Here is a 16,852-nt window from a genome sequence, read left to right as displayed (position 1 = left end):
AATTCTTAAGCAAATCATTATGTTTGATTTATGATAGATATTTTGCTTTGTGCTTCCGTTTGTTGTTTAGAGAGCAAAAAAAAAAATCTTCACTATTTATTACAGTAGTTGTTGTTAGGTGTGCAGTAGCATTTTTTGTAAACTATTACCATAGCACAGCTCATGGTTATGTAAAACGTAAACGCAACGGATACTTATTACACGTTGAAATTAAAATCCCATTTGCATGCATGGAACCTTTTTTCACTTTTGAACATGAAACTTGGTGACATAAACTGCAAGTCTGCACCGGCGTGTAAGTTTATTGATTTCTTCTATCATCATTCTATAAATAGCCACCCTCACCTTTATTACCAACACACTACCCTTTCTTTCAGAAACAATAAGAGGAAAAAGCTCAAACACGTAACATGCATTTCACGCACTTGATCCTTGAACCATGAATCTAACAACAATATCCATTTCTAGAAACTACTACCTGTTTCTTCGAAAGAATTAACTTGAATCAGCAACTAACCATCGTCAAAAGATGGAGAATGATGAACTGAGAGTGGCGAGCGCACGCTTAGGAAGCTCACGTGTATGGAGCAGTGGTGCAGTTGATGTGTTCTCAGGCTCTTCGAGACGAGACGACGACGAAGAACAGCTCAAATGGGCGGCGATCGAGAAGCTTCCAACATATCGACGCTTAACAAGAGGCATACTAACCGAATCGCAAGGCGAATACACCGAGATCGATGTCAACAAACTCGGTCCCTTGCAGAGGAAGAAATTAGTAGAAAGGCTAGTCAAGATTGCTGAACAAGACAATGAGAAGTTCTTGTTGAAATTGAGAAGAAGAATCGATAGGTAATAGAAGGAAACATACTAATAAGATTTTATAATAATGTGTTAAAAATATTTTATAATGTGGTTAATTGTTGTGCTTTTTGAATTGCAGAGTTGGACTTGATATTCCGATGATTGAAGTCCGATTCGAGCATTTGAATGTTGAAGCTGAGGCTCATGTTGGAAGCAGGGCATTGCCAACAAACCTTAACTTCTGCATTAATTTGTTAGAGGTAATGAACTGTATGATAATATCATCATTTAGATTTTGGATCTTACTACTTCAAAAAACTCTGTTAGGAACATAATCAAACTTAGAAGTTAACATTTATTTTGTGCAGACATTAATTTTTCTTTTTTCCCTCGGTTTTCCTCTTTTTGAAGGGGATCCTGAATTCTTTTCGCATTCTTCCGAGTCGAAAGAAGCCATTCACAGTTCTTCATGATGTTAGTGGAATCATCAAGCCTAGAAGGTGAATATAGCACAACAATTCAAATCTGTGATTTATTTTTTCCTTTTTGAGGAAACTATTTCTCAACATTTTCTTTTGGCTTGTGTAGGATGACACTGCTCTTAGGCCCTCCAAGCTCCGGAAAGACCACGCTGTTGCTAGCACTGGCCGGAAGACTCGGCAAAGATCTTAAAGTAAGGACATGTGATGTCAGCAAGGTTATCAAACTCTCAGTTTAATCACAAATCAAGTTTACCTAAACTTCATGAGTTTAGGTTTACTATTGAGTTTGACTACCTTGGATGTGAGATTAAGCCCCCCTTTTTTTTTCTTTTAATCAGGAATTGGACTAACGAATGCTTAGATTTGAAGAGAATCCTTTTCATGCTTATTATGATTCAAAGTTTATTGCTGATACATTGCAGTTTTCTGGGAGAGTTTCCTACAATGGTCATGAAATGGAGGAATTTGTGCCTCAGAGAACATCAGCTTACATAAGTCAAACTGATCTCCACATAGGGGAGCTTACAGTCAAAGAAACATTGGCCTTTTCAGCAAGGTGTCAAGGGATCGGAACGCGTTACGGTAAGTTTCAGGCTTGGGTTCTCTCATCTTCTCCATTCTGTATGCTATGTACCAAAATGTTTATTTAGCACTTAGAGTAGTTTAATAGCAAAAAATAGCAAATTGTGTATCCATTTGATTAAACTGTTTAAAATTTTTGGTAACTTGCAGATATGCTGGCAGAATTATCAAGAAGAGAAAAGGCACAAAACATTAAGCCAGATCCTGATCTAGATATTTATATGAAGGTTTACAAAGACACAAATAACAATATTAAATTATTCAAAATATGATGAAATGCTTCGAATATAGAAACGAAGGTAAAACATATTCAATTTTCAGGCTGCAGCACTGGAAGGCCAAGAAACCAATGTAGTTACAGATTATATAATGAAGGTACCAAATTAAATTCATCAAAATTTTTATATGATTTTAAGATATTTTTTCTGAGTTCTGCTCATAATAAATTGCAGATTTTGGGTCTAGAAGTATGTGCTGACACCATGGTAGGGGATGAAATGATTAGGGGGATTTCTGGTGGACAGAAAAAGAGAGTCACAACTGGTAAAAACCAGAAATTTCATCATCTGTTTAACATGAAATTTAAGTAATTTTCTTTTAGTAATTTTTTTCTTTTTTTCATCTATTTCAACTTTTTTTTTTTGGTGGCAAATAAATTATTTAGGTGAGATGCTAGTTGGACCAGCAAGGGCACTTTTCATGGATGAAATATCAACTGGTTTGGATACTTCTACAACATTCCAAATGGTTAATTCTTTGAGACAATCCATTCACATTTTGAATGGAACTGCTGTGATATCTCTTCTCCAACCAGCACCAGAAACTTATGAACTATTTGATGATGTAATTCTCCTATCAGATGGACAAATTGTGTATCAGGGTCCAAGAGAAAATGTTCTTGAGTTCTTTGAATACATGGGATTCAAATGTCCAAACAGAAAAGGAGAAGCTGATTTCTTGCAAGAGGTAACTTTCTAACTTCCCCAAACACTTTTTTGTTCTTTCATCCCTGTAAAAATAAGAGAAAAAAAAACCCATAGGAATTCATTCCTCAGGATTGGAAAATGTGGTGAAGGATAAAGAGAATAAAGTAATCTCTTAAGATCTGAAAGTGAAAAGATTTGTTTCTCATCATTTTTGAAAAAACAGTTAACAGTCATCATTAGTCTTTCTGTTGATGTATGAATTGTGTATTGGTGACTAGTTTGCCACACTTTTTTGAATAATGAGGGGTGAATTTGTCATTCTAAAATGATGGACTAAGCTCTCTCTGTTAATGTATGTAATAGGTAACATCAAGAAAAGATCAAGAGCAGTACTGGGCAAACAATGATGAGCCTTATACCTTTGTCTCTGTAAGAGAATTTGCAGATGCATTTCGGTCATTTCACATCGGCCGGAAACTTGGCAATGAGCTTGCTACCCCGTTCGACAAGACCAGAGGCCACCCTGCTGTTCTAACCAAGAACAAGTATGGTGTCAGCAAGAGGGAATTGCTAAGAGCTTGTGTTTCAAGAGAATTCTTGCTCATGAAAAGGAACTCCTTTGTCTACATTTTCAAGATGTGCCAAGTAAGTACTGTTCAAGTTATGGTCCTCCCCAAAATATTTGTCAAAATGTGGTACAATAACAAATTACCTTATTTCAATACAATTTGTATATAGATGATATATTGGATTGTTAATGTGACAGTTTCTAAATAATAATTATTTTAGAACGGAAGGGATGTAATATTCATCTTAAAGGTTTACAAACTGTTACTATTCAAATTTAGCTAAACTCCTTAAGTTTAACTGAATTGGTGAGTTTGATAACATTGGTCCAAAGCTATGATATTCTTTTCAACACTATAGTCAACTAGATAGAAGCTTGATCCTTTTCATTCTTTTCAGTTGACTATATCAGGAATCATAACAATGACATTGTTCTTGAGGACTGAGATGCACCGGAACACAGTATCTGATGGCGGGATCTACATGGGAGCTTTGTACTTTGTTCTGATTATGATAATGTTCAATGGATTCTCTGAGCTATCCATGACCGTTGCAAAGCTCCCTGTTTTTTATAAGCAAAGGGACCTTCTCTTCTATCCTTCTTGGGCATACTCCTTGCCATTATGGATCCTTAAGATTCCTATCACTTTGGTAGAAGTTGGTATTTGGGTTGTCATGACTTACTATGTTATAGGCTTTGATCCAAATATTGAAAGGTGAGTAAAGGTCTTTTAAGTAACAATAAAAAAGTGATTATTCTGATACAGGATAATATTGTACAGAGATAGAGAGTAAGAGTGAAAAGAGCATATGACATGTGTTGTGGCTTATGGATCCCACTAGATAAAGGTGTTTAAATAAAAGAGAGTTACAACCTCTTTCTGTATCTCTATACATTCTTACTCCATATCAGAGTCATCACCCAATAATAATACTTGAACTCAAAATTTTCGGTTTAGATTTAGACGCCAAATCCTAACCATCCGTCTTGCATTGTGGGGTCCACAATGCTAGTGTCTAAAATTGCACCAAGAAGTTGTGTTCAACCATATATCAAATTAGAGTATTGTGGATTCGTTCATGTACAATTGAAGTCCATATATTATTCAATACCATATAGATGATACGTTGACAAGGAGAACAATGATAATTATGTATTTATGTTCAAATAGCACTACCTTTTTAGATAATTTGGTTGGTTTGCATTATGGTCATATAATTTCTCATGGCAGGTTCATCAAGCAGTATCTTCTGCTAGCTTGCATCAACCAGATGGCCGCTTCACTTTTTCGATTTATTGGGGCAGTTGGGAGGAACCTCGTTGTGGCCAACGCATTTGGAGTATTTTCTTTAATTGCAATTATGGTCATGGGTGGATTCGTCCTATCTAGAGGTGAAACGTTATTTCAGTTAACGGTTAACTCAAGCTCTTAAACTCTCAACTCTTATGAGTTTATCATAAGTTTTTGTCTTCAAATAGAGTGAAAAGTACTTGGATATTCCTTATTCACAACTACTAAAATTTTATTTGTTATACAATTCTCAAGTATTATATTTGAAAATTTATAGTCTAGATGTCCTAGTCTCCTAAAATATGCAAGTACTGTTAGAAATCGATGCTCTTTTTTACCGCGTCAACTTGTTTCGAAACTTAATATTAAAATCGCACTCTTTTAAAACTAATTATCCAGATGTCATCCTTTCTATATTACTAGCATCAATTATAATTAAATATAAAAATAGCAAATCAGTTGCCATCTTAGTAAAAAGGTGGCATTTAGATAATTAGTTTAAAAAGTGGTATTTTGATAATAAATTTTGAAAAAAATAACGTATTATTAAAAAAAAAGCTGAAATCGAGTTTACAATTCAAGTTTACCTAATCTTCACAAGTTTAGGTGGACTATTGAGTTTGTTTGCCTTTGACAGAGTTTATTATGAAAAAAAAAAGCACATATTTTTCCGTTACCTTGTTTTAAACTCCTAATATCAAAATCTAACACAGAACTACTTACATACTTTTGAATCAGTTGATGTGAGGAAGTGGTGGTTATGGGGTTACTGGACCTCTCCCATGATGTACGGACAGAATGCTTTAGCTGTGAATGAATTCCTGGGAAACAGTTGGAAACATGTAAGGAATACAATCAAACCAATGAAACATGCACAAAGAATACAAAATGACTAGGGAACAATTTTGATATGTGATTTTGATAATTAAGTGAATTTCTTATTGATATTGTTGCAGGTTCCACCTAATTCAACAGAATCATTAGGTGTTCAGGTCTTAAAAGCACGTGGAATATTCCCTGAAGCATATTGGTATTGGATTGGAGTAGGAGCTTCCATTGGATACATGTTACTCTTCAATTTGCTTTTCCCTTTGGCCTTGCATTTTCTTGACCGTAAGTATATTTTATGTGTAGGTAGCTTGGATCCCATTTAGTAACTGTTTTATTGGACTAAAAAGATATCGAACAACAAAGACTAAATTTTTCTATTCTATCTTTGAATACATTTACTAAATAGTAGTAAACTATGTATCCAAACGAACCTTCTATCCATCCCTACACCACCAGCTTTGTAGTAACCAAGTGGAGGAGTGCTAGCGGGCCAACAGATTTTGTAATTTATAGCTATTAATTAGTTATCATCAGTGTTTTTAATGGTGTGAGATTACTCACTTTCTTTTTATGGTTAAGTGTTGGCCAAATTTTAATAAAAATGCTGACCCCTAAACTTTCTCTTCGTGAACGAAACCGGTATTCAATCGAGATTTAAGAAGTTGAACCAGATATAATAAAAAATTGCTAAAAAGTCGATTCCACCAATTTACTGTTTTTGATCTATTTTTCTGGATTTTGACCGGTTTACTAACAACCGATTTTTATCTTGAATCAAACCGGTTTAATAGTTAATTTTTGGTTAACTAGATTGAACTGGCCAATTCAGTCCGGTTCTCAGAACCGTCCTAGTAACTATGATCTTGTACATGTGTGCGCTGCCTTCAAATATGTGAAACTATAGCACTGCTCTAAGAATTGAATCATTATGCTGCAGCATTTGGCAAACCACAAGCATTGATATCAGAAGAAGCTTTAGCTGAGAGGAATTCTGTTAGGAATGATCACATCATTGAACTTTCTTCTGGAAGGAATGGAGCTTCTGGTTGTTCACAAGTTCCGCTAGCTTATGTTTCATATTTTTAGCTTCACACATGTTCATTGTGTAATATTATAAGTGCAATTTTCAATGCAGATAAAAGTAATGGAAGAAGTGTGTCATCAAGAACCTTGTCTGCAAGAGTTGTTGCCATTAATGGAACCGATCGCGACAGAAAGTGTGGGATGGTTCTTCCTTTCACGCCTCTTTCTATCACTTTTGATGAAATCAGATATGCAGTAGACATGCCACAGGTAAAATAACTGATTTCAGAAAGGAACTTTCAAGTGCAAGATCAAACAACACATGTAAATTAATACTGGTTTCGATTAATGCTTGCAGGAAATGACGGCCCAAGGCATAGTTGAAGATAAAGTTGAACTGTTGAAGGGTATAAGTGGAGCTTTTAGACCAGGAGTTCTAACAGCTCTAATGGGTGTAAGTGGAGCTGGTAAAACCACTCTAATGGATGTGTTATCTGGGAGGAAAACTGCAGGATATATTCAAGGTCAAATCACCATATCAGGGTACCCTAAGAAGCAAGAAACATTCGCTCGCATATCCGGATATTGTGAGCAAACTGACATACACTCTCCCCATGTCACAGTCTATGAGTCACTTGTTTATTCTGCATGGCTAAGGTTACCCCCTGAGGTTGATTCTTCTACAAGAGAGGTAAATTGACATATAGTAATGTTTGCTCCATTCATTTCATAGTTGAATAAATTGACATGCTTTTTCTTCTAAAAAATGTGCTATATTGATTTAGGTTCTTACAATTCTTATTGATTCATTGTAGATGTTCATTGAAGAAGTTATGGAGCTGGTAGAGCTGAATTCATTGAGAGATGCATTGGTTGGATTACCTGGAGTGAATGGTTTGTCCACAGAGCAGCGCAAGAGGCTAACTATTGCGGTTGAACTTGTTGCAAATCCTTCTATAATATTCATGGATGAACCTACCTCCGGCCTTGATGCCAGGGCTGCTGCTATAGTTATGAGGACAGTGAGGAACACAGTCAACACAGGCCGAACCGTGGTGTGCACAATCCACCAGCCTAGCATTGATATATTTGATGTTTTCGATGAGGTTAGAGATCGATTCTTCTTTTTCTGACTCAATAATGCTTTACTAAATTCAAGTGTTTCAATGCTATAACTATATGTTTTCCGTTTTATTACAGTTATTTCTCTTGAAGCGTGGAGGTGAAGAGATATATGTTGGGCCATTAGGCCGCCATTCTTCTCATCTTATCAGTTACTTTGAGGTAAGCAACTAACTCTTCAGTGGTAATTAATATTAAATATTTCTTGTTTTATCAATCACTTTATTAATCAAACAAAGCTATGCATGCTATATAGGGAATTAATGGAGTGCCAAAGATCAAGAATGGTTATAATCCTGCAACCTGGATGTTGGAGGTTACTTCAGAAACACAAGAGGAAGCTCTAGGAATTAACTTTGCTGAACTATACAAGAATTCTGATCTATACAGGTAAGGAATAACTTCAAAGAAAAAGAAAAGGCATAAGAGCCATAACGATAAACTTGATTTTGACTCGAATGTTTTACGAGAATAATAATTTCTATACACCCACGGCATAAAACAGTTTTACACTATCATATGAATAATTATAAAGTAATTTCCATGAACTTGTTTAACATCATCATCCAATCACATCCATTCTTTCGTATAATCATTCAAGTAGTAGATATGACTAGTCTTTTTTTTTGTTGTATGCCAATATATGATTGAATATCTTTGTAAAACTATTTTAAATCGACAGTTCATATTTTAATGGCAAAATTGTTTTCTGTGCAACTGTCAATATGCTTTTCTATAGTTGACTAATATATGTACAATCACGTTCAGGGGAAACAAGGCGCTGATAAGTGAACTAAGTACACCCCCATCAGATTCTAAGGACTTATACTTTCCAACAAAGTACTCACAGTCCTTCGTAACCCAATGTAAGGCTTGCCTTTGGAAACAGAACCTATCATATTGGAGAAACCCTCCATACAGTGCAGTGAGACTCTTGTTCACAACATTCTTAGCCCTTTTGTTTGGGACAATTTTCTGGGATTTTGGCTCCAAAAGGTAGCAAGAAACAAACATATATCCTTTATTTTCTTTTTCATCGCCTTAGTTTAGTTACATGTTTTGAGTTTTGATTTCTTGAATGCAGGAAAAGAGCACAAGATATATTTAATGCCATGGGATCCATGTATGCTGCAGTACTCAGCATTGGAGTACAAAATGCTAGTTCTGTGCAACCTGTTGTGGCCATTGAGAGAACAGTCTTTTATAGAGAAAAAGCTGCCGGCATGTACTCAGCTTTGCCATATGCATTTGGACAGGTATGCATAAAGTTTTCCATTTAGTGGCTATATTTGGTAAGTCTATCATGACAAAATTTAGAGATATTGAGATAACCAAATAAAGACAAGATTTTATTTCTAGTTTTTTAATATTTAGACAATTTTAGTTTTATATCTATCTTTTTATCTAAATTGGTTTTTGTCTTGTATTGGTATTCAAAAGTACCATGGTCACACAGAAAATTGGTCATTAAATCCGTCATTATTATTTGTGTATAAATACACGTATTGTTTAATTGATTTTCAATGTGTATTTTGCATTCTAACGTGTATTCTATACGGATGGGTGATTTGGTGGCTGATTTTTAATGTTCATTGTTGATTTTTATAGCCCTTCACACTAATGATGATCATTTTGACCTTTTTAAAGCTATTTTCAAATATATAAATTCATTGATTTAAGAAAATATTATGAAAGTCACAATGATGAAAATCATAGAATGGAGAATGTAATTTAGAAGGAAAATCATCAACATATTGTTTAACAATAGTCACAAAGTAGAATGAAAATGGAAACTCTTGGAAACTCTAGATCTGATGAAATTTTAACCAATTCACCACATTTGAAAATCTTACAGGTTGCTATTGAGATCCCATACATATTGCTACAGACCCTGGCATATGGTGTCATAGTGTATGCCATGATTGGGTTTGAGTGGGCGGCTGCCAAGTTCTTTTGGTTTCTGTTCTTCATGTTCTTTACATTTTTTTACTACACCTTATACGGGATGATGGCTATTGGTATTACCCCAGATCACCATATTGCTGCCATAGTTTCTCTTGGGTTCTACTTGATATGGAACCTTTTCTCAGGATTTGTCATTCCTAGAACTGTAAGCTACCATTATCTCTTATGCTTTCATTTTAATATTTTAGAAAATGCTATTCTTATGAGTTTAAAAAATATTTGAAGAAATACTAGTAGCATTTTTTATGAATTGTTTTATTAATAAAGTGATCTTTAGATGTCTATTTTAACACTTCCTTCCTAAATTGTCCCTTAAAACATTGGTCACAACTTTCTTTCCACCCATGCATAATAGCATTCACAATGCTCGGTTTCAGTTTAGTTTTATTTTTGGTTCTATAAGATGCTACATCAGCATTTGTAAAAACTAATCGTCACAAACAAGCACTTGAGACTAAATATGAAATTTGTCACTCTAATCTTTAGTTTCAATTCAATTTAAACTTTATACATAAATGATTATCCATCAAAGTGAAATCGTTTCTCTATACTGAGTCCAGTCTCATTCCATCGATTATTTCTAATGCAAAGTGTAATCCAAACATTGACTATTTTTTGTATTTTAAATTTTAAAAATACTCTATTGAAGTTGCTACACCTTAACATGCATGACTGTTAGGTGATTTCCCAAAAAAGGCACAAATAAGAAATAGCATCATTCCTCACATTTGCCAAACTTTTGATATTTACAGAGAATGCCAGTGTGGTGGAGATGGTACTTTTGGATTTGTCCTGTGGCATGGACCATGTATGGATTAGTCACTTCACAGTTCGGTGATGTAACTGAACGCCTAGAGACTGGAGAAACTGTGGGAGATTTTGTAGAGAGATATTTTGGATATAGAGATGATTTCATTGGTATAGCTGCTGCTGTTGTTGTTGGCTTCACATTGCTCTTTGGATTCACCTTTGCCTTTTCAATTAAGGCATTTAATTTCCAAAAGAGATGAAAACATTTTTATATAAATAATACTAGGGAAGCAATAATTAAAGTTACCATATTTAGCATACATCTTATATTTCATACATGTAACATTTATAATTACACATTTATTACATTTAAAATTACACACTTGTTCTAATAATAATGAATAAATTTTAAATAAGATAATTTTGGCCTGTTTAGTCTGATTTTCTATTATCTCATAAACATTATTGTTTTTATATATACACTTGTATAAAATTTAATTAATAATGAAATTTAAAGCAGTAAAATATTCCTAGACCACACTTAATTTGTTGGGAACGTTTTCTTGTGGAAGGTGCAAGCATCTATCTAGTTGTAGAGCTGCATTGAAAAATTAATATAAAACCCAAAAAGTGTAAACGATAACTATTTTGGAACGGAGGGGGTGATTCTTTTTTGCGGCAAGAGTTTCATGGTGAGGCTTCTGGAAATAGGTTGAAAAAACACACAATGTGTGAACTTTTTTCAATGTAAGATTCTGGAAAATGGGTCGCTAAAAAAACTAAAAAAGTGTTAAAAGAGTGAACTCTTTTTTTTTTCTTTTTCTCTAAAATGGATAAAGACTTTGAAAGTGAGATTCTAGAAACTGCAGTTGTGAAAGTGGACAGGAAGCATTGGAAGGAAAGGAATGAAGATGAAAATTTGGAATTCAGAGAAAGAGAAGAGTAAGTGTTTGGACTTGGCATTAGCAAGGGCTTTTAAACTTTTCTAATGCAAAATATAATAATGCTGTCGTTTCAAGAAAGGTTTAAACTTTGTGGTATGTTTCTCAAAATTCATGTTTGGGTTAATAGCAATGCTGCATGTGAAACATGCATTTGAGAAATGAATGATTTTCTTGCTACTTGTGCTTAAAGAGAAAAAGGAGTTTCAATAATTTTTAGTTTATTTTTTTATATATAAATGACAAAGAAAGGCTCAATTCAAGAAAAAAATTTACATAACATTAGCCCCCAAAAAAAAAAAGTTTTACAGCTGCAGTTATATACCTAAGATTTTACGATAATTAACTTAAGCAAACATACATTCACTTGAACTTTCCATAAACTCTTGAAGCTAATGTTAATGGAAATAGAAAGTCTTGAGATTGTAGAAAATAGAAGAAATACATGAGAAAGTTAGTACAACTATTTTTCCCATTTCAAGAGAGTACAAATTCATTGCTATGAAATGCCTCTCATAGTCAGAACTAAGAACCAAACAAGCCCTCAAATATGTATTCATTCATTGGATTTGTTTATGCTTAAAAGAAAAAAGAATGAACCAATAATTCTACATTGCCAATCACCAAATGACTAACACAAAAATTAAAATGTCGACTAGATGCCGCATATTTTACAGTCAAAGTTTTCTCAATCTACACCTACAAATGAATCTTAGTTCCNAAAAAAAAAAAAGAGAAAATTTAACATCAAAAGCTCAATTACCTAAGTTATCCAGGAAGCTTTGCAACTCCCTCAAGCCTTTGCGGGAGAAGCTCCTGTGCACTCTCGAGCGCGGCACCACCAAGTTAGGCGGAGGTTGTTGCTGGAAGCAAATTACAACAGCAGATAAATTGTCTCCACTCTTTCTTTTCAAAGCCTCATCAACCAAATCCTTGCTACACATGGTGGGGTCATTATGTTCCTGAAGCCTGCGGCGAGCAAAGTCTACTGCATTCTGGCTCCTAAATACATCCCAAATCCCGTCGCAACCAATTATGAGGAATTCATCCTCGGCGGTGAGTTTTGTACTCATAAACTCAGGTTCTGCGCTGAGTGGTCCCCCGCCTCGGCTTTTCATCCCTTCCACGTGCCAATCGCCAATAGCACGAGCAACATTGAGTTGTCCATTAAGATATCCATCATAGACATACCCCCCAGATGCCTCAATACGCTTCTTCTCTTTCATGCACACAGGTTTATGATCTCTTGACATTTCAATTGCTTTTCCACGCCGACACAGCACAGCTCGGCAATCTCCAGCATTTGCTACCACCAGTTGCCTGCAATCAGAAACTATAATCAACATGCAGATTATCAAAGCCATGTAGTATGTCATGTCATTTTCTCGTTCGGTGTTGGAGCTCATTAATGATTTAATTAGTTACCTATTATAGCAACTCTATTAGCATGACCGAGATGTATAGTTAGATCATTTATTTACCATTTATTTACCATAGTTAGATTACTCATCTCAATCTAGTTAGTCCAACCTGTATAGTTAGTTAGAATAACAATTTTGTTGGTCTCTTGTATATAAGGCAATTCTTTGTATAGTGCAGAGTGTGATTTGCCAATTGCCATACTAACAGAAAATCTTCAGCTCTATTTTCCATATTCTCTCCTCTCTTTCTTCTTTTTTCTTCCTTCGCACATACTCACCAGCTCACAGATGCCAAGTTTCAACATGCTATAATGGATAACTAATTAAATCATTAATGAGCTCCAACATTCAGAGAAGGAAAAGCATAGAAAAATAACAAAGGGCCAACTTTTGAGACAGGTTACAATGCCCCCTGAAGCTCCATTGGACCCAAATGATTTCAAACACACTGAAGACCTAAGAAGTAAAGAATAATAAATAAAATGCATTTGGCACTATAGTGCTCTTAAACTTATTTTCTCAAATGTATGTTGAGATTGTTTAGTATCAAAAACCTAACCTTCCAATAACAAGAGCAGCCAACGCCGTAGTGCCAGATGCAAGGGTAGCATCCACAGAGCAGGCTTCTGCGAAGGCATTGTCAGTTTGCAGAAATGCTGAAGCAATTATCCTCTCAATATCACTTGGGAAATCATCATCTTGAACAATGAACTTTGGTAAATGGTGGCAAGCAAAATCAGCAGCATGCTTTCCACCATGTCCATCAAATACCTGATCCGTCATTAGACAAAAAAAAAAGAGAAAATTTAACATCAAAAGCTCAATTACCTAAGTTATCCAGGAAGCTTTGCAACTCCCTCAAGCCTTCGGCGGAGAAGCTCCTGTGCACTCTCGAGCGCGGCACCACCAAGTTAGGCGGAGGTTGTTGCTGGAAGCAAATTACAACAGCAGATAAATTGTCTCCACTCTTTCTTTTCAAAGCCTCATCAACCAAATCCTTGCTACACATGGTGGGGTCATTATGTTCCTGAAGCCTGCGGCGAGCAAAGTCTACTGCATTCTGGCTCCTAAATACATCCCAAATCCCGTCGCAACCAATTATGAGGAATTCATCCTCGGCGGTGAGTTTTGTACTCATAAACTCAGGTTCTGCGCTGAGTGGTCCCCCGCCTCGGCTTTTCATCCCTTCCACGTGCCAATCGCCAATAGCACGAGCAACATTGAGTTGTCCATTAAGATATCCATCATAGACATACCCCCCAGATGCCTCAATACGCTTCTTCTCTTTCATGCACACAGGTTTATGATCTCTTGACATTTCAATTGCTTTTCCACGCCGACACAGCACAGCTCGGCAATCTCCAGCATTTGCTACCACCAGTTGCCTGCAATCAGAAACTATAATCAACATGCAGATTATCAAAGCCATGTAGTATGTCATGTCATTTTCTCGTTCGGTGTTGGAGCTCATTAATGATTTAATTAGTTACCTATTATAGCAACTCTATTAGCATGACCGAGATGTATAGTTAGATCATTTATTTACCATTTATTTACCATAGTTAGATTACTCATCTCAATCTAGTTAGTCCAACCTGTATAGTTAGTTAGAATAACAATTTTGTTGGTCTCTTGTATATAAGGCAATTCTTTGTATAGTGCAGAGTGTGATTTGCCAATTGCCATACTAACAGAAAATCTTCAGCTCTATTTTCCATATTCTCTCCTCTCTTTCTTCTTTTTTCTTCCTTCGCACATACTCACCAGCTCACAGATGCCAAGTTTCAACATGCTATAATGGATAACTAATTAAATCATTAATGAGCTCCAACATTCAGAGAAGGAAAAGCATAGAAAAATAACAAAGGGCCAACTTTTGAGACAGGTTACAATGCCCCCTGAAGCTCCATTGGACCCAAATGATTTCAAACACACTGAAGACCTAAGAAGTAAAGAATAATAAATAAAATGCATTTGGCACTATAGTGCTCTTAAACTTATTTTCTCAAATGTATGTTGAGATTGTTTAGTATCAAAAACCTAACCTTCCAATAACAAGAGCAGCCAACGCCGTAGTGCCAGATGCAAGGGTAGCATCCACAGAGCAGGCTTCTGCGAAGGCATTGTCAGTTTGCAGAAATGCTGAAGCAATTATCCTCTCAATATCACTTGGGAAATCATCATCTTGAACAATGAACTTTGGTAAATGGTGGCAAGCAAAATCAGCAGCATGCTTTCCACCATGTCCATCAAATACCTGATCCGTCATTAGACACACAATGTCATAAGACATGTTTTAAAAGAAAAGCAGGCAACATACACAAATTTCCTTCTACTCGTTAGCTACTCCATGGACAACAACGGTGTGTATAATGTCTTTACATACATTGATCTAGAACAAAGGCAAAGAAACAATACTACCAGAAAAGATTAGCATGTACATTAATATTATATAAAACTTTGAAAATTACGTCAAGAGACAAGTGGAACATACAAGAAGAGAGAAATAAAAGTGAGACATAATGATTATTTTATTCTTTTATTTCAAAAATCATCCATCTATTCACATAATAGTTTGTTCTCCAATAAGTGGAAGAGTAGATCAGTACCCCATAGAAAGCACTAGGTCCGTCTATATGGTTCTTGAGTGCATTCTCTTGCATAAAATTGTCAACGCAAACATAAACATCTTCCATACTTGACCGGAACCCCATATTACCACATCCTCCAGAACGAAGCTTTGGAAGGAAATCAGATTGACAATCTTCAGTGGCACGCTCCGGTTCAACGGATACATCAGAAAGTTTTGTCATCATCTGCTAAGTTTGTCACCAGAAAACAATTATCCAAATTCTAAAGTGTTAAAAAAATTCAAGAAAAAACTAACTTTTAAATGTAGAATTAAACTTGAATTGAACTCCAGAAATTAACACCATTGACAATAGCCAATTACCAACTATCATCCAATAAACTAACTTCACAAAGGTAAACTAAATGGCACAAGTAGGTTATCACACTTTGAGGCACCCATCTATGTAGATAAATAAATGTCTACCTCTTCTTGGTCACTAAAACAAAAGAAAAACAAGCAATTGATTCCTAAAGAGGAACAAACTGAAATCTTTTCCATAGGTTTTTTTTGTTTTATAATGCATACGTTACCTCAACTTAATAGAAGACAAACAATAATTCTCCTTAGCCACAACTTTGAAAAACTCTTAACAGTGTTGCTTTCCCAAAATGACAAATAAAATTTTATTTGAATATTAAAAAAAATACGTTTAAAAATATATAAACACAAGCAGCACTAAGGTTCAACAGCATAAGCACAATAAATACACTTTCCTAATTAATTTTTTCATTTAAAAAAAAAAGGAAGAATTAAAATTATAACTTACAAGAGAAGGATGGCGAACAAGGGGTTTCTTGTTGTGATGGCATTGGCGAAAGGCAGAGGCAGCAGAAGAAGGTGGATTCGGAGGTCGACCATCAATGGGGCTCTTACTTTCACCACAATTGAACCCTTCAATTTCCTCCATTTTCACATAGCCTCGCCCCCCAAAAGTAAAATTATAAAATATAAGCTGAGAAATAGAAAATAGGGTTCGACCCAGATCAGAAAACGCTATTGGGTAGCTTGAACGAGGGTCAAAATTAGGTATTTTTTTTGTTTTAGGGTGATTTTGTTCGTTGCAACGAGATTAACACATAGGAGTTGTATAAAACAAAATGTGAATGGTTAGAGAGAGAGAGAGAGAAGAATAGGATTTGTGGAGGGAGAAAGAGAGAGATAGAGATTCACCGTCGTAGCTGAACGCGGTGGTCGGTGGTGGTTGTTAGGTGGGTTTTAACTTTGAAGTTTCCCAAATTTGCGTGTGCGGTGGCAGGTTCGTAACGACGTCGTTTCTTGTAACGTCACGGAAGATGTTTTGGGGGCTTTGTTTCTTTTAAACGGCACCGTGCATTTTAACCGGAGCTACGTTCTATTCTAACACGTCGTCCATTCATGAGATGATGCACCACATGCTGAAGCCAATTTTTGTTTATGGGAAATGCTAGTTTTGCTTCCAATTTAATTTAAATGGTAAATATTATTTAGTTATTATAAACTACATATAAAATTATTAACATGAACAACGGGCCTTAAAA

At 35.4% G+C, this 16,852-nt stretch overlaps 3 protein-coding genes across 7 annotated transcripts; 1 reads left to right on the top strand and 2 right to left on the bottom strand.

The window, feature by feature from the left end:
- LOC107613154 (ABC transporter G family member 39-like) lies at nt 297–10,769 on the top strand. Of its 4 annotated transcripts, XM_021110008.1 has the most exons (24): nt 297–849; nt 941–1,061; nt 1,213–1,301; nt 1,390–1,498; nt 1,706–1,865; nt 2,016–2,092; nt 2,187–2,240; nt 2,318–2,408; nt 2,530–2,831; nt 3,155–3,436; nt 3,758–4,074; nt 4,591–4,751; nt 5,389–5,492; nt 5,607–5,763; nt 6,419–6,526; nt 6,617–6,774; nt 6,863–7,195; nt 7,320–7,610; nt 7,705–7,788; nt 7,883–8,016; nt 8,395–8,622; nt 8,711–8,882; nt 9,482–9,736; nt 10,344–10,769. In XM_021110008.1, exons 1-24 carry the CDS (start codon nt 530–532, stop codon nt 10,599–10,601), a joined length of 4,365 nt encoding a protein of 1,454 aa, XP_020965667.1. In that variant the 5' UTR covers nt 297–529; the 3' UTR covers nt 10,602–10,769. The 4 variants fall into 4 exon arrangements, 3 of the variants coding, with proteins under 3 accessions (XP_020965667.1, XP_020965665.1, XP_020965666.1); XM_021110006.1 differs by lacking the exon at nt 297–849 and having other exon boundaries at nt 851–1,061; XR_002353045.1 differs by lacking the exons at nt 297–849; nt 10,344–10,769 and having other exon boundaries at nt 851–1,061; nt 8,761–8,882; nt 9,482–9,616.
- Nucleotides 11,741–13,487, bottom strand: LOC107611644 (probable protein phosphatase 2C 22). Its single transcript, XM_016313548.2, has 2 exons — nt 13,263–13,487; nt 11,741–12,602 (listed from the first exon to the last, which is right to left on the bottom strand). The coding sequence occupies exons 1-2, from the start codon at nt 13,484–13,486 to the stop codon at nt 12,038–12,040; spliced, it is 789 nt and encodes a 262-aa protein (XP_016169034.1). The 5' UTR covers nt 13,487; the 3' UTR covers nt 11,741–12,037.
- Nucleotides 13,495–16,733, bottom strand: LOC107613153 (probable protein phosphatase 2C 22). Of its 2 annotated transcripts, none has more exons than XM_021110005.1 (5): nt 16,506–16,733; nt 16,102–16,287; nt 15,313–15,522; nt 14,749–14,960; nt 13,495–14,088 (listed from the first exon to the last, which is right to left on the bottom strand). In XM_021110005.1, exons 2-5 carry the CDS (start codon nt 16,240–16,242, stop codon nt 13,524–13,526), a joined length of 1,128 nt encoding a protein of 375 aa, XP_020965664.1. In that variant the 5' UTR covers nt 16,243–16,287; nt 16,506–16,733; the 3' UTR covers nt 13,495–13,523. The 2 variants fall into 2 exon arrangements, with proteins under 2 accessions (XP_020965664.1, XP_016170498.1); XM_016315012.2 differs by having other exon boundaries at nt 15,313–15,519; nt 16,506–16,731.

The sequence above is a fragment of the Arachis ipaensis genome, chromosome B08, assembly GCF_000816755.2.
Source record: "Arachis ipaensis cultivar K30076 chromosome B08, Araip1.1, whole genome shotgun sequence".
Taxonomy (NCBI): Eukaryota; Viridiplantae; Streptophyta; class Magnoliopsida; order Fabales; family Fabaceae; genus Arachis; species Arachis ipaensis.
The sequence above is the reverse complement of the archived record's forward strand: the minus strand, read 5'-3'. Positions and strand labels throughout refer to the sequence as shown.

What these genes read in the sequence shown, in the direction of transcription:
- LOC107611644 (XM_016313548.2), bottom strand. Translation starts at nt 13,486, where the DNA reads ATGACGGATCAGGTATTTGATGGACATGGTGGAAAGCATGCTGCTGAT. An exon ending in GCTGCTCTTGTTATTGGAAG is followed by an intron (nt 12,603 to 13,262) that starts GTTAGGTTTTTG and finishes TTCTGATTGCAG; the next exon opens with GCAACTGGTGGTAGCAAATG.
- LOC107613153 (XM_021110005.1), bottom strand. Translation starts at nt 16,242, where the DNA reads ATGGAGGAAATTGAAGGGTTCAATTGTGGTGAAAGTAAGAGCCCCATT. An exon ending in TTGTTCGCCATCCTTCTCTT is followed by an intron (nt 15,523 to 16,101) that starts GTAAGTTATAAT and finishes TGACAAACTTAG; the next exon opens with CAGATGATGACAAAACTTTC. An exon ending in GACCTAGTGCTTTCTATGGG is followed by an intron (nt 14,961 to 15,312) that starts GTACTGATCTAC and finishes ATGACGGATCAG; the next exon opens with GTATTTGATGGACATGGTGG.
- LOC107613154 (XM_021110008.1), top strand. Translation starts at nt 530, where the DNA reads ATGGAGAATGATGAACTGAGAGTGGCGAGCGCACGCTTAGGAAGCTCA. An exon ending in TCTGCATTAATTTGTTAGAG is followed by an intron (nt 1,062 to 1,212) that starts GTAATGAACTGT and finishes CTCTTTTTGAAG; the next exon opens with GGGATCCTGAATTCTTTTCG. An exon ending in GAAAAAGAGAGTCACAACTG is followed by an intron (nt 2,409 to 2,529) that starts GTAAAAACCAGA and finishes TAAATTATTTAG; the next exon opens with GTGAGATGCTAGTTGGACCA.